The sequence below is a fragment of the Bubalus bubalis genome, chromosome 17, assembly GCF_019923935.1.
Source record: "Bubalus bubalis isolate 160015118507 breed Murrah chromosome 17, NDDB_SH_1, whole genome shotgun sequence".
NCBI lineage: Eukaryota > Metazoa > Chordata > Mammalia > Artiodactyla > Bovidae > Bubalus > Bubalus bubalis.
Window position 1 is genome coordinate 57,653,794 of NC_059173.1, and position 14,642 is coordinate 57,668,435.

Genomic DNA, 14,642 nt, shown 5'->3' on the forward strand with positions numbered 1-14,642 from the left:
TGGCAGGTTGATTACCATGGACTCTTTCCATCATGGAAGGGGAAATGTTTTGTTCTTACTGCAATAAATATTGACTCTAGATATAAATTTGCCTTTCCTGCACACAGTGCTTCTGCCAAAACTACCATCCATGAACTTACAGAATGCTTCATCCACCATCGTAGTACTCTAGGCGGCACTGCTTCTGATCAAGAACTCACTTCACAACAAATGAAGTGAGGTACTGGACCCACATTCACAGAATTCACTGCTCTTACCATGGTTCCCATCACCCTGAAGCAGCTGGCTGGACAGAATAGTGGAGCAGCATTTCCAGCAAGGTGACTAGAACTTGCAGAACTGTAGCAAAGTTTTCCAGAATGACTGTATGCTTTGAATCAGCATCCAATACCCGGAGCTGTTTTTCTCATAGTCAGAATTCATAAGCCCAGAAACGAAATGGTAGAAACGGGAGTGGTACCACTCAACTATTTCTCCTAATGACTTACTAGCAAAATGTTTGCTCCCTGTTCTCGAGACCTTATGCTCTGCTTGTAGAATGCTTCTGCCAGGAAATGCAACAGTGATTCCATTGAATTTCAAGATGCCACTAGGCCACCTTGAATTCCTCATATCTATAAATCAATAGGTAAAGAAGGGAGTTACTGTGTTGGCAGGAGTGACTGATCCTGACTACCAAGAGAAAATTGGACAGCAACTCTATAATAGAGATAAGGAATGCACTCTGTCTGGAATAATATCCCTTAGGGCATCTCTTGGTATTTCCATGCTCTGTGATTAAAGCCCGTGTAAAGCTACAACAATCCAACCCAGGTAGGACTACTCACGGCCCAGACTCTTCAGAAATGAAGGTTTGTTTGGGTCACTCCACCAGGCAAAGAACTAGAACCAGCTGAGGTACTTGCTGAAAGCAAAGGGAATACAGAATAGACAGTGGGAAAAGGTTGTTAAAATACCAACTATAATCACATCTTCAGTGACAGAACCTGGACTATTGTCCAGGTTACTGTCACAAGCATTTATTCCTTATTTCATTATGAATGTATAATATATTTGCTTAGTATATATAACAAAAATATTTGCTTCAAATATATATTAATATGTATAACAAATATTGTCTCTTTTCCTCTCATTCCCTTATTATGTAACATAGGATGTAAGGTATAATGTTTAAATATTGTTAATTTTACATCTTAGATTTTAAATTAAAATCAGTAAATTCACAATCCTACCATTCATTCCTCTTAATGTTTTACTTTCACCTTATTTTTGTCTTCCAATGTGGCACCATTCCCAGTAAAGTAAAACTTTTCTCTGTAGTTTTACTTTCCATCTATTGGAAAAGAAAAAGTTCCAAAGCTATTCCTGAGCATGACTTTTACATCCACCAATTACCTCATTTCTCTTTTATCATCAATCTCTTTCTACAAACTAACTCCATCTCAAGTTTCTCTACCCAGTTTCTATCCTGTTTAAACTGCTATTCTTTTCAAGAGTATCCACCTGTGTGTGCTCAGCCAATCAGTCATATCCAACTCTGAGACTCCATGGACTATAGCCCTCCATGTTCCTCCATCCATGGGATTTTCCAGGCAAGAATACTGGAGCAGGTTGCCATTCCCTTCAGGGGATCTTCCTGACCCAGGGACTGAATCTGCATCTTTTGCCTCTCTTGCATTGGTAGACAAATACTTTACCACTGAACCACCTGGGAAGCCCCAAGATTACCCTCACCAATGTAGTAAATATATTGATGTTACCACTTTGTAAATTGGTAGAAACCCAACCACCATTGAGCAAAGTAAACAACTCACAAGTTTGCTTCTTTTCTATTGTATATTTTAAATGAACCAGCTGTTTAAATTTTCGTCTGTATTACAGGCCATTAAGGTCTGATTTCACAATTATAGGAGTCAAGTCTTAACGGAGACATAATTAGGTAATTTTTCAATTTAAAGGCCTCCGATGATGGACAGGGAGGCCTGGCGTGCTGCGATTGATGGGGTCGCAAAGAGTCGGACACGACTGAGCGACTGATCTGATCTTTTCTGATGAAAACCTAAATTCTTATTGAGAATCCTGGGAATTTAAGTTGAAAAACTACAAACATGATGACTCCATCTAGTCTTTACTGTTAACCAGTGTCAGCATAACATAAATACTGTTAAGATTTCACCGGGTTTATTTTCAAAGTACTGTCATTCTTTCTCATCTATCATTTTCCTTATTCTCCTCCCATTCTGGGGACAACGTATTTTTCGCTTATCCCACACTGTCATTGTTTCCCCATCGCTCAGTCGTGTCCGACTCTTTGCGACTCCATGGACTATACAGTCTACGGAATTCTCCAGGCCAGAATACTAAAGTGGGTAGCCTTTCCCTTCTCCAGGGGATCTTCCCAACCCAGGGATCGAACCGGGGTCTCCTGCATTGCAGGCGGATTCTTTACCAACAGATATCAGGGAAGCCCTGACAGCTATCCCACGAAAGCTCATTAAAAAGATACCTGTTAAAAAAAAAAAAAGTGGACCGTTTCTAAATGTATACCGCCGCCAGTACCGCCCTTACTTTAATAACCATACGTTAAGAGAAAGGCAATCGCATTTAGGAACCCTAGTTTATTTCTTGATGAATGACTTCTCGTCAATCCGATTTTTGGGTCCTTTTCCTTATTTTCTCCCCCAAATGCCCCTCGGTTCGCGTTTCCAAAACTTTATGATTCACAAGACTTGAACTAAATAAAACTTTCTCGGCCTTTCACATGTAACCCGACCCGAACAGAACCGACAAGAGATCAGAAGGTGGGAATCCTGGACTCGTCACTTCCACCGCTCTCCGGAGCGGCTCCCGGCCGCACCTCCCGGAAAGCCGCCTATGACTTACACGTGATCCCCAGTGACGCGGGTGTCGCGGCGCGACTCCACCGGGGCGGCCGCGCCTGCGCGGCAGCGAGGAGGCGGAACCGCGGGGGGATCCGAGCCGGGCCAGGGAGGGAGCAGGCGAGCGGGGACGGAGGAGGGAGAGAGGGGAGGGAGGAAAGAGGTAGAGTGGGGAGGAGGACGGAGGGGCGGGCCTTTCCGGAGGTTCCGACGCCCTTCACTTCCTGTTCGCTGGACCTTCTGAATCCGGGTCAAGGGTGTCCGCCTCCTCGTCTCTCCGGCTGATCCGGCACCTTTCGTGACAGCCGCTTCTGACTCAACCCAGGCCGGGTTTCATCCCAGGAACGGCTGGAGCCCAAACACCTACACCTGCCGCGGCACGCGGAGGCGCGCTTCCTCACCCGGCGGCTGGCAGCCCCAGGCCCTGAGTGCCCGCCGCAGCTGGGGGGGCCCCCCGCTGGCCCCTCCGCGCTGATGCTTAGAGAGACCGCGGGCCCGGGGCGGCGGCGGCGGTGGAGTGTGGGCCTCTGGCTCCTTAGGCCCAGCGCGGACGGGGCCGGTTCTTAGACGCCCCAGACTTGCCAACTCCCGCCCGGACTCGGATGGGCCCCCCTGCCCGATAAATGTGGCTACTGAGGCGGCGGTGGCGGTGGTCGGTCCCGCTGCTGCTGCTGCTGCGCTCCAGGTTCGCCTCCGCCCCGGGGCTCTCCTGGCCCACCTCGGGGCCGTGGCCACCGGCTCATCACCCCCTGGCCCGGGCCTTGCCGCGTGGCGACAATGGACAAGATCCTGGAGGGCCTGGTGAGTTCTTCGCACCCGCTGCCCCTGAAGCGGGTGATCGTGCGGAAGGTGGTGGAGTCGGCAGAGCACTGGCTGGACGAGGCGCAGTGCGAGGCCATGTTTGACCTGACGACCCGGCTCATCCTGGAGGGCCAGGACCCCTTTCAGCGGCAGGTGGGCCACCAAGTGCTGGAGGCCTACGCGCGCTACCACCGGCCGGAGTTCGAGTCCTTCTTCAACAAGACGTTCGTGCTGGGTCTCCTTCAGCAGGGCTACCACTCGCTGGACAGGAAGGACGTAGCCATCGTGGACTACATTCATAACGGCCTGAAGCTGATCATGAGCTGCCCGTCGGTGCTGGACCTCTTCAGCCTGCTGCAGGTGGAGGTGCTGCGGATGGTGTGCGAGAGGCCAGAGCCGCAGCTGTGCGCCCGACTCAGCGACCTCCTGACAGACTTCGTGCAGTGCATCCCCAAGGGGAAGTTGTCCATCACCTTCTGCCAACAGCTAGTTCGAACGATAGGCCACTTCCAGTGCGTGTCCACCCAGGAGAAAGAGCTGCGGGAATATGTTTCGCAGGTGACAAAAGTGAGTAACTTGCTGCAGAACATCTGGAAGGCCGAGCCCTCCACCCTGCTGCCTTCTCTGCAAGAAGTTTTTGCAAGCATTTCCTCCACAGGTAAGGGTCGTGGCCTTCCCGGACAGCCTCTCTTGGAAATGTAATTTGTGTCTCTTACATACACACTGTGTTCGTTTCCCTGCTCTGAAAACGTCTTCGTGGAAAAGCAGATCTTAACACCCTCATCCAGATTCTCTTCCACTTGCCATATTCAGCCTGTCACTTTGGACCTTAAAAAAAAAAAAAAGGGCAGTGTTTCTATTTTAAAGGTTGAGAATGTCCAAGTCTAAGACCTTTGGCAGGAAACAAGTCGCTGAATTACTCAGCCTCTGCTCAAGTTATGGAATGCTTTGAGGATGACAGATACTATATAAAGCATGTAAAGCTTTTATTCATTAGTGACTAATGGCAGCATAATCATGTTTACTGTATCATAATCGTGCTGTGATTTTGTCATCTTGTTGTCATGAGTTTTTCCTTAGCTTCTGAATTTTCCCACATTTTAATTCCTGGACTGTGCCGTTCATTTTATGACTGTATTATCCTAGTTAACCATGTAGTTGCTAAATATTGGCATTTTCTGTTTGTGAGAGTGGATGCAGGGGGGCTGAGTGATCGGTGTTTCCCGCTCCAGGTGTATATAGGCCTCGAATTGCGTCCTTAGAACTACAGGAGCGGGTCAGGTGCTGCTTAACAGGAAAATGCCTTCTCACCCAGAAATTTTACCTGTGTGTTTACATTCCTTGTCTAGACATGGAGCTTCCAGCTCTGTAAGTTGTGCAACACGAGATCCAAAACTGTGTTCACTCCCTCTCTGCTTGGTACCGTCATCCTTCCGGAATTTGCATCATCTGAGTTTAGGTTTATTTTTTAATTGTAATTGTTCTTATATTGCCCGTGTTGCTAGAACAGTTCGATTTCCCCAGAAGTTTCTCACCTTTAGCAGTAAAGGTGCTCACCTTGGCTTTGCCCAATTTTTATGTGTTTTAAGCAAAGTCCCCCTAAAATTCATCTTAATTTCTACTTCTTTAAGAGATTTAAAAAACTGTCCTTAGAACAATGTAATGACTACTGTAATTAATAGGGTTAAGCTACTTTGGAGGATCTAAGGAGTTAATTTAAATGATGCCTTGCATTTCTTTTCTGACTACTGCTTTTACAAATGACTATTTTAGCACAACAAAAACAATATTAAAGAATGCAAGAAAATAAAGTAACTTACGGACTAAATATGGTGATAGGAATAGTTTTTATGTTGCAGTTCTTCTTCCTGTAAAATGAACGTTCATTGCCATTAGCTCTTAATCTCTCATTTCTGCAGTTCAACATTCCTTGTATGTTAGCGTCTGCACAGGAGGTGGAGCATAACAACCACTTGGAAGGGGTGGTAAACTGTTCTCTCTACATACTTCATTTAAACCTTCTTGCCGTATTCCTTTGTCTTTTTCATTAAAACAATATAGATGCTTCATTTGAACCTTCTGTAGCACTGGCGAGCCTCGTGCAGCACATCCCTCTTCAGATGATCACAGTTCTCATCAGGAGCCTTACTACGGATCCAAATGTAAAAGATGCGAGTATGACCCAAGCTCTTTGCAGGTACTTCTTCATAATGTCATAGATGGTAATTGTAGATTTGGGAGGAGAAGATTATTTTGCTGTATTTTGTGGGTAATGAAAAACTTAGGGCAATGTGCAGAACTGAAACCACGGAATCAAATATATAAAGATTCTCCTAATTAATTGAAATGAATCATTTACCTGCGGGCATTCCAGTAATTCACGAATACATTTTCAATTCAACATTTTTTAATTACAAAAATATAACACACATATACACTTATGGTACAGTCAGGAGTTGGTTGGATTATCGATATAGTTTACGAATTTCTTTGCCCGGTATCATTTCCTGAAATCTGTTGCCTCCCTCTGGGATCTTCTTTTTTCTTCCTGACTAAGCATGTACCTTTACTTAGTACATACTTTTACTTTCTCTTTCAACCAGGACCTCTGGGTAAGACTTTCTTAGTCTGTTCAAAGCATGTTTCTTTCTTGCATATTCTCAAGTATATGATTTGGCAAGACACAGAATTCTAATCTGATAATCATTTTCTCTTAGCATTTTGAAAATAATACTGCACTATCTTCTGGCATCTGTTGTTGCTAATATGGAGTGTGCAGTTGGTTTGATTATCTTTCCTTTGTGAGTAGTAGGCTCTCCTGGTATGTTTATGCTTTCTCTTTATCCTTGATGTTTTTCAGTTTTAGTCTTATATGTCTAGGTGTAAACTTAATGTTATTTTTACTTCTCAGTACTCTTGTACTCTTGTGCTTCCGGTCATTCAGCTATTCACACACATTTATTGGGCACTTACCAGGAATGCCGAGCAATATTTAAAAGTCAAATGGATAGAACTATCTCTCCTCATGAGCATGTAGTTGGGGAAGCAGGCAGATAGTATCAACATATTATATTGATTCCAAGATACATCCTGATTTCAGAGATGTTGAAAGGTATAGTCATTGGTGTTTAAATTGCAGAACTTTTGTTGCTGCAGTGGTATATAACCTAATTATACATCCTAAAATTGATTCTGTTTTTAGATTTAATTAAATATGATAAGTAAAATAATTTAGTATGTTGGATAGTGATGAATGGTTTTGGAAAAAAAGTAGATAGGAAAGCAATAAAGCATGGGGAATGGTTTGCAATTTTAAATAAGATAGACAGGAAGCCCTCACTGAAAAGGTGACCTTGAAGTAAAGATACAAAGGAAATGAGAGTGCAGACCTCTTGGAGATATAAGGGGAAGGACAGCAATACTATCTTATAATTTACTAATTTTTCTTTCAAAGGTAAGATATTATTAGTTATTGAGTTTATTTCAATGACTATTTTCTTCTAATTGAGCTTTCCCTGTCTTCCTATTCTTATTTCATATCTGTCTGATTTTGTTTTGTAATTTTTTTCCCCTGTGTGTATTGATAGGACATTGAAAGAAAATGTAAGGATTTGGAACAAAATGTTTTCTGCATTACAGATTATATTTTAACTAATTATAAATTACAGTCATGAAGTAACATGTAAACTTCAGTATCGATATTTTATGTTGGGGTCTCAGAAATTTACATGTGTACACATCTCATTCTCTGGTTCTTTTTTTTTCTTATAGTTGATTTATAATGTCAGGTATGGCACCCTTTTCATACTGTTCATGGGGTTCTCTGATGGCACCCTTAGTCTTAATTTTTCAGCCTCTTCAAAACAACGATAGTTTCCAACTTAATAATTTATTTTAAGATATATTTGAAAATTATTTTTCACCTGCCTCTTTCTATGGGAAATTGTGATCCATTTTTTGTATTGCATTTCCAATTTATCTCCTACATGATCCTATTTAACTTACAATGTACCTGGAGTAATTATTCTTGTATTACAAATGTAAATGAAAAGGATAGTAACATTTACTTTTATCATACCCCACCCTCTACTCCCTCATGCTCTATATTTCACACATAGCGCTTGTCATGCTTCACTGTCATTTTCTGTAACCCACAGAAACCCAAATGCAGATACTGTACCAGAATTAGATGAGTCACACTAAAGGATGAAATAGGCCAGGTGTAACTGACCTGGTGGCTCAGTGGTAAAGAATCCATCTGCCAACACAGAAGATGCTGGTTCAATCCCTGAGTTGGGAAGATCCCGTGGAGAAGGCAACCCACTCCAGTATTCTTGCCTGGGAAATCCCACGAACAGACGACGCTGGCTGGCCACAGTCCATGGGGTCGCAAAGAGTTGGACACAACCTAGCAGCTAAGCAACAACTGAAACAATAGGAAATAGGGTTCATGCTGCTGCTGCTGCTAAGTCGCTTCAGTCGTGTCCAACTCTATGCGACCCCATAGACGGCAGCCCATTAGGTTCCTCTGTCCCTGGGATTCTCCAAGCACTTTCTAAAAGAGAAAGCTGACCCTCAACTTCTGTTGTCTTATTATCAAGGGGGATTTTTTTTTGCTTTTAAATTTTTTAATTTATATTGGAGTATAGCCGATTAACAATGTTGTGGTAGTTTCAAGTGGACAGCAGAGGGACTCAGCCATACATGTACATGTATCCATTCTCCCCCAAACTCCCCTCTGGTCCAGGCTGCCATGCAATATTGAGCAGCAGAGTCCCCTGTGCTATCCAGTAGGACCTTGTTGGTTATCCATTTAAAATAGAGCAATGTGTACGTGTCGATTCCAAACTCCCCAAGTATCCCCTCCCCTGATCCTTCTCCCCTGGCAATCGTAAGTTCCATTCTCTAAGTCTGTATCATAGGAAAATTTGAGTTCAGTGTTGCTAATCTGATTTTTCAAAAGAAGCCTGACGTCCATTTTTTATGTGAAGTTTTCCAATTTTAAAAACATTGCAAAGAATAAGACTGAAAGCTGGATCTAGCCCTTAAGCTGCCATATAAAAGTGAAAATTGCCTTTATTCTCCACAAATTAAGATTGGATCTATTTTGTGGCCTTTCATAATATTATGTGAGTCGTTCAGTCATGTCCAAGCCTCTGCGGCCCCACCGACTGTAGCCCACCAGGCTCCTTGGTCCATGGGGTTCTCCAGGCGAGAACACTGGAGTGTGCTGCTGTTTCCTTCCCCAGGGCATCTTCCGGAACCACGGATCAAAGCCGGGTCTCCCGCATTGCAGGTAGATCCCTGAGCCACTAGGGAAGACCTGCCAGTTTTAATTTTTTTAAGTTGCATGTCCTTTTTTTAGCTCTAGAGGGTAATGATTTCATTTAGTCAGTAGATTTGAGCTCCATTTCAATGCAGATCAAAGATTAGAGGTTAAAAAAACAAAACAGAACAGTGACAACTGTTCTGAATCCCACAGTCTAATTGAGGAATCAAGATTTATTGCAACTACTGAATGCTCTTTAAATAGTAGGAAATTAAATCAGCCTATCAGGGTTAAGTGTCCTTAAAATTCAAATTGTAACCAGTACACAGTGGATAAGATTACAGTAGTCAACCATAAAAATAACTGATTCTAGAGTGACTATGTGTGAGAGGATTTGAGCCTATGTATATCCAATCAAATTGAAGCAAGACTAGAATGTAATTAAAGTGTAACCCAAAGTGTCTCTTTACCTGCCAGCAGAGCAGGTAATGAGATCATTGCTTCCGATACCAGCACTGCTCCTTATTGTGTGGCCTGTTGAATATTTCCTAACTTTCCCTATCAGTTTGAAGGCATACATCATAATTTAGAGTTATATTCTTAGCATTTACTGCAGTATCTATTATATAATAGACACTCGAATATTTTTTGAATGAGTGGCTTCTAATTTGTGTTACTTCTGACTTTAAGTATCTTTAGGGTGGTTAGGACATGGGGTACACATAGGATAAGGTAAAAACTAGATAGAGGCTTGTGAGAGGGGAGGCTGGAAGTGGAGAGGATGGAGGAAAAGGCTGATTGGGTGATTAGGGATGTTGAAAAGCCATGGCCAAGTGGAATTTGCTACTCTGCCCCCACCCCCGGCTTTCCTTGTACTCCCCCAGGACCTGTGCTAAAGGGAAACTTGGGCCCCGTGTGCTAGGGAGCCCAGTCTGGTTCCATTCTGGGACTGTGCTCCCCACGGGGAAGAGTCTATAGAGCCAAAGAAAGGTGCTCGCTTGTTCTCCTTCTCTAAACCACAGTTCTTTCATGTACATTTTATAGTAAATATATATATATATACATAAAACATGTACTCGTATGTTTTCTTTTAAACAAATCAGTTTTTAAGAAGATTTACTAGCTTTTTTTTCTTTTTTAATTCAATAATAGCTCAGATATTTTTGTGTTAGATCCCTGTGGATAGATTCATATCGACCTATCTCATATTTTAAAACCCTGCCTAATGTTCCATAGTATATGTAAGTCATTTCCTTATGATAATTTTGCATTTTTCTGTATTGTAAGCAGTGCTGCAGTGAATATACTCTTCACACACAAATGCAAATGTCTCTACTTTCTACTCCGGGTATGTAGAGTGGCCACAGACTTGTGAAAACCAGATTAACAACAGTTGAGAGGTGTGAAACAGCTTTCAGAGACAACTGTAATGACTTAAAACCATCATTGTTGGCCAGAAAAACAAGAAAGGGAAAAAGAAATAATGTGTGTAGAGTATAGAGGAAACATACAGATAACCTATAGTAAAATGAGTATGAACTTTGGAGCCACTCAGGGTCTGATAGGACAGGTTAATCATTAAGAGCAAAAATCTTAATAAAGGTAACACTCCAGTGTTAATGTAGACAGTTTATATCAATATGAAAGTCAGTCCTTTTGACATGTTAGTTGCTCTTTTGGTCATGTGTTTATGTACTTAGTATTTGTATTTTACATTTTGTACAATCAAAGTATGTATTTATTTCCTCGTCTTAACATTTAGAAGGGAGACATTCACAGTATTTCCAGTGTATTAGTTGATTTAACCTTCTCATCAGTCCTGTAAAATTCATTCATAACCTACAGATGAGGAACTGAAACACAAAGAAGTAACTCATAAAAGTATTTAGGGACCCCCAGCTAATAAATGGTGAACTGAGATTTTTAAACCAAATCACTCTGACTTAAAAACCTGGTTTGTTTTACTATTTGTTTTATTATATATTCACCCAAACTGGATTACTGGATCAAAATCAAATAATATGAACATCTGGCCCAGTTGCCTTCCAGAAGCATTGTAGCATCTTCTTCATTGTGGTTGATATCTAACATAAGGCATAGTTTCCATCATACCCCATATTACTTTATTTTCATTTAATTGGGTTGGTACTCAGAAAGGTGGTGGTAGTGGTTTAGTCACTAAGTCGTGTCCAACTCTTGGGACCCCATGGACTGTAGCCTGCCAGGCTCCTCTGTCCATGGGATTTCCCAGGCAAGAATCCTGACTGAAGCAGGTTGCCATTTCCTCCCCCAGGGGATCTTTGCAACCCACAGATCAAATCTGAGTCTCCTGCATTGCAGGCATATTCTTTACCAACTGAACCACCAAGGAAACCCTACTCAAAGAGAAAAGCACTCACTGTTACAAAACGAGGCCATTTCAATATTTGTATACTTGGTGCCCTTTTATCTATTTGAAATTTCTTTTTGTTGTCATTGTATAGTAGAATTTTGAGAGAGATGAAGAGACCTATTTCACAATTCAAAATGTAATCTTTTTTTAACAGTACATTTTATATTTATTTAGATTGTAATCACCAGAAAGGAGAAATTTTGGTTCATATGCATGTCTTAGTTCATATAGCCATATTTGAACAGTTCTTCTTAAAGTAAATTTGCCTAATAAATTGACACTATTGAAAAATAAATTCAAAACTTTGCATTTATGCAGAATGATTATCAGAAATTATTTTTATACAAATGTGTTATATAAGACTGTCAGTTGACAAGATTGGAAATCCCTGAGTACAAGCAGCCAGTTGTTCATATTATTTGATTTTGATCCAGTAATCCAGTTTGGGTGAATATATACAACAAAAATAGTAAAACAAACCAGGTTTTTAAGTCAGAGTTATTTGGTTTAAAAATCTCAATTCACCATTTATTAGCTGGGGGTCCGTAAATACTTTTATGAGTTACTTCTTTGTGTTTCAGTTCCTCATCTGTAGGTTATGAATGAATTTTACAGGACTGATGAGAAGGTTAAATGAATTAATACACTGGAAACACATCTTCAATAGTACTTTTCGCGTGCAAGCTCAGTAAATATTGAGTCACAAAGTGAGTGACTTTGTAACCACTGCTGTAGTTACTCCTGTTATTCCTAACTGAGTAATGCCAAAGCTATTGTCAATGCTAATAGTTGTGTTATCCTTTAATTTTCAGAATGATTGACTGGCTGTCTTGGCCATTGGCTCAGCACGTAGACACATGGGTGATTGCACTCTTGAAAGGACTGGCAGCTGTCCAGAAGTTTACTATTTTGATAGATGTTACTTTACTGAAAATAGAATTGGTAAGTGGGAGTATATTAATATTTTGGAATGTATAGAGCCATATAATACATGTGTGCTAAGTCATTTCAGTCATGTCTGACTCTTTGCAACCCTATGGACTGTAGCCCCCCAGGTTCTTCTGTCCATGGGATTTCCCAGGCAAGAGTACTCGAGTGGGTTGCCGTTTCCTTCCCCAGGGGATCTTCCTGTCTTGGCATCGAACCCACATCTCTCTCTTACATATCCTGCATTGGCGGGTTCTTTTCCACCAGTGCTACCTGGGAAGCAAGACCCTGTAAGTCCATATAATAAGTCTTTTTATCTTTGGGTTGGCCCCTTTAAAGCGTCTAGTTTTGAATATAGTCTTGTTTTGGGTTTTCTTTTGAATAAAAATTTTGAATAGGCTTTAGAAATTTAAAATGCTACTTAAGATTAGGTCATAATAATAATTTTGCTGTTTTCAAATATTTATTATGAAAACACAGTCTTCCCATTATCTCTTGAATCCTGACTAATCGAGCTTTTACCACCATTTTTCTGCCAAAACAATCTTTGACACCTGTGCTCTTCAATGTTGCTTAACTCAAGAGTCATTTCTCAAGCCTCCTCTCATTTGACCTGTTAGTCATTTGACATAGTTGATCACTCTCTCTTGAAACACTTTCCTCCCTTGGTTTCCAGAATGTTATATTCTCCTGGATTTTGTTCTAGTTCACTAGATTCTCAGTCCTGGTGTGGATCTTTCTAACTTTAGAATGCCTTAGAGTTTCATCTCTGGTTTCCTTTCTCCTCAGTTCACGCAGTCACCATGGCTTTAAACAACATCTCGAAGTTTATGACCGATGGGTTTTTATTTCTAGTCCATTATTCTCCTGTAAATTCCATATTCATGTATCCAGCTCTCTATATACTTGGATCTCAGGTTCAGCTTATCCACAATCTAATTCCTGATTTTTCCCTCCCAAACCTGGTCTTCCCCATCTTAAATGACTATTTTAGCCTTTCAGGTCAGAGAAGGCAATGGCACCCCACTCCAGTACTCTTGCCTGGAAAATCCCATGGACAGAGGAGCCTGGAAGGCTGCGGTCCATGGGGTCGCTGAGGGTCAGACACGACTGAGCGACTTCACTTTCACTTTTCACTTTCGTGCATTGGAGAAGGAAATGGCAACCCACTCCAGTGTTCTTGCCTGGAGAATGCCAGGGGCGGGGGAGGCTGGTGAGCTGCCGTCTATGGGGTCACACAGTTGGACACGACTGAAGTGACTTAGCAGCAGCAGCAGCACCAGCCTTTCATGTGCTTAGGCTCAACCTTGAAGCTGTTCTTGTCTCTCTTCATGCTCTCTCATCCCATATCTTACAAATCCTATTGACTCCACCTTTAAGATATATCCCGAATTCTACCACTCTCAACCAGCTACATCACTACCACCCTGGTCCAGATTCATCACCGGTTGTGCTAAGTCACTTCGGTTGTGTCCGACGCTATGCAACCCTCTCGACTGTAGCCCACCAGGCTCCTCCGTCCAAAGGAAATCTATAGGCAGGATACTGGAGTGGGTTGTCATGGCCTCCTCCAGGGGATCTTCCCAACCCACAGATCAAACCTGGGTTTCCTGCCTCGAAAGCATCACCCCCTGCTATGTTGATAGCCCTGCGGCTCCTGCTCTTTATCCCCTTTGGGCATCACACAAGGTCCTGATCTGAGCCGCTGCTGCTTCTCTCGTCCTGTCTTCCACTGTAACTGCCTCAATCTCCGTGCTCTATTTACACACACTGCCCTCCTCGTTATATCTCTAGTCCACCAGGCTGAAGGCCTCGGGGCTTTTGCAGTGCTGAGTATATATAATAAGCAGAGCAAAGGCCCTTCTCCCAGTTATCTGTCAGACTTAATCTCATTCCCTTCAGTTTTTTGTAGTCAAGGGTCACATTTATCATGAGGCCTTTTTTAAATTCCCTATAATAAAACAGCAGAGCCTTTTGCCACTCAGCATTCCCTATTCAACATGCCTTGCTTTCATAGCATTTTTCTCTCATGGTACTTTTAATTGCCTCTATCCAACCCTCTAGACAGTAAGCCCTCTAAGATCAGAGGTTTCCTTTGAATCCACTATAGTTTTCTCAGTATATACAATAGTGCCAAGCAGTAGTAGATGATCAGGAAGTATTTTCTGAATGAATAATGGGCCAGGGAGTATCACCTTGTAAACATTGTTTAACAGATTTTTACTTGATGATGTAGTTTTAAGAGTCGGTGGGGTCATTATACTCCCTTGATCTCTGTCATATTATTTCCTAACTTTCTCCCTCTCCCAGAGTTTAATTACATATGTTATGATAAAACTTCCCAGGAGGGAGATATGCACATAAATAATCTGGG

General features: G+C 42.0%; 1 protein-coding gene across 1 annotated transcript in view; it reads left to right on the top strand.

Annotated features, from left to right (window-relative positions):
• Positions 1-3,229: 3,229 nt before the first annotated feature.
• Positions 3,230-14,642, top strand: part of USP38 (ubiquitin specific peptidase 38) — a 32,402-nt gene continuing 20,989 nt past the window's right edge. Inside the window, exons 1-3 of the mRNA XM_006053800.4 lie at positions 3,230-4,338; positions 5,742-5,877; positions 12,154-12,283. Of these exons, the coding sequence (XP_006053862.4) occupies positions 3,657-4,338; positions 5,742-5,877; positions 12,154-12,283 (948 nt within the window). The 5' untranslated portion in view covers positions 3,230-3,656. The remainder of the gene's footprint in view (positions 4,339-5,741; positions 5,878-12,153; positions 12,284-14,642) is intronic.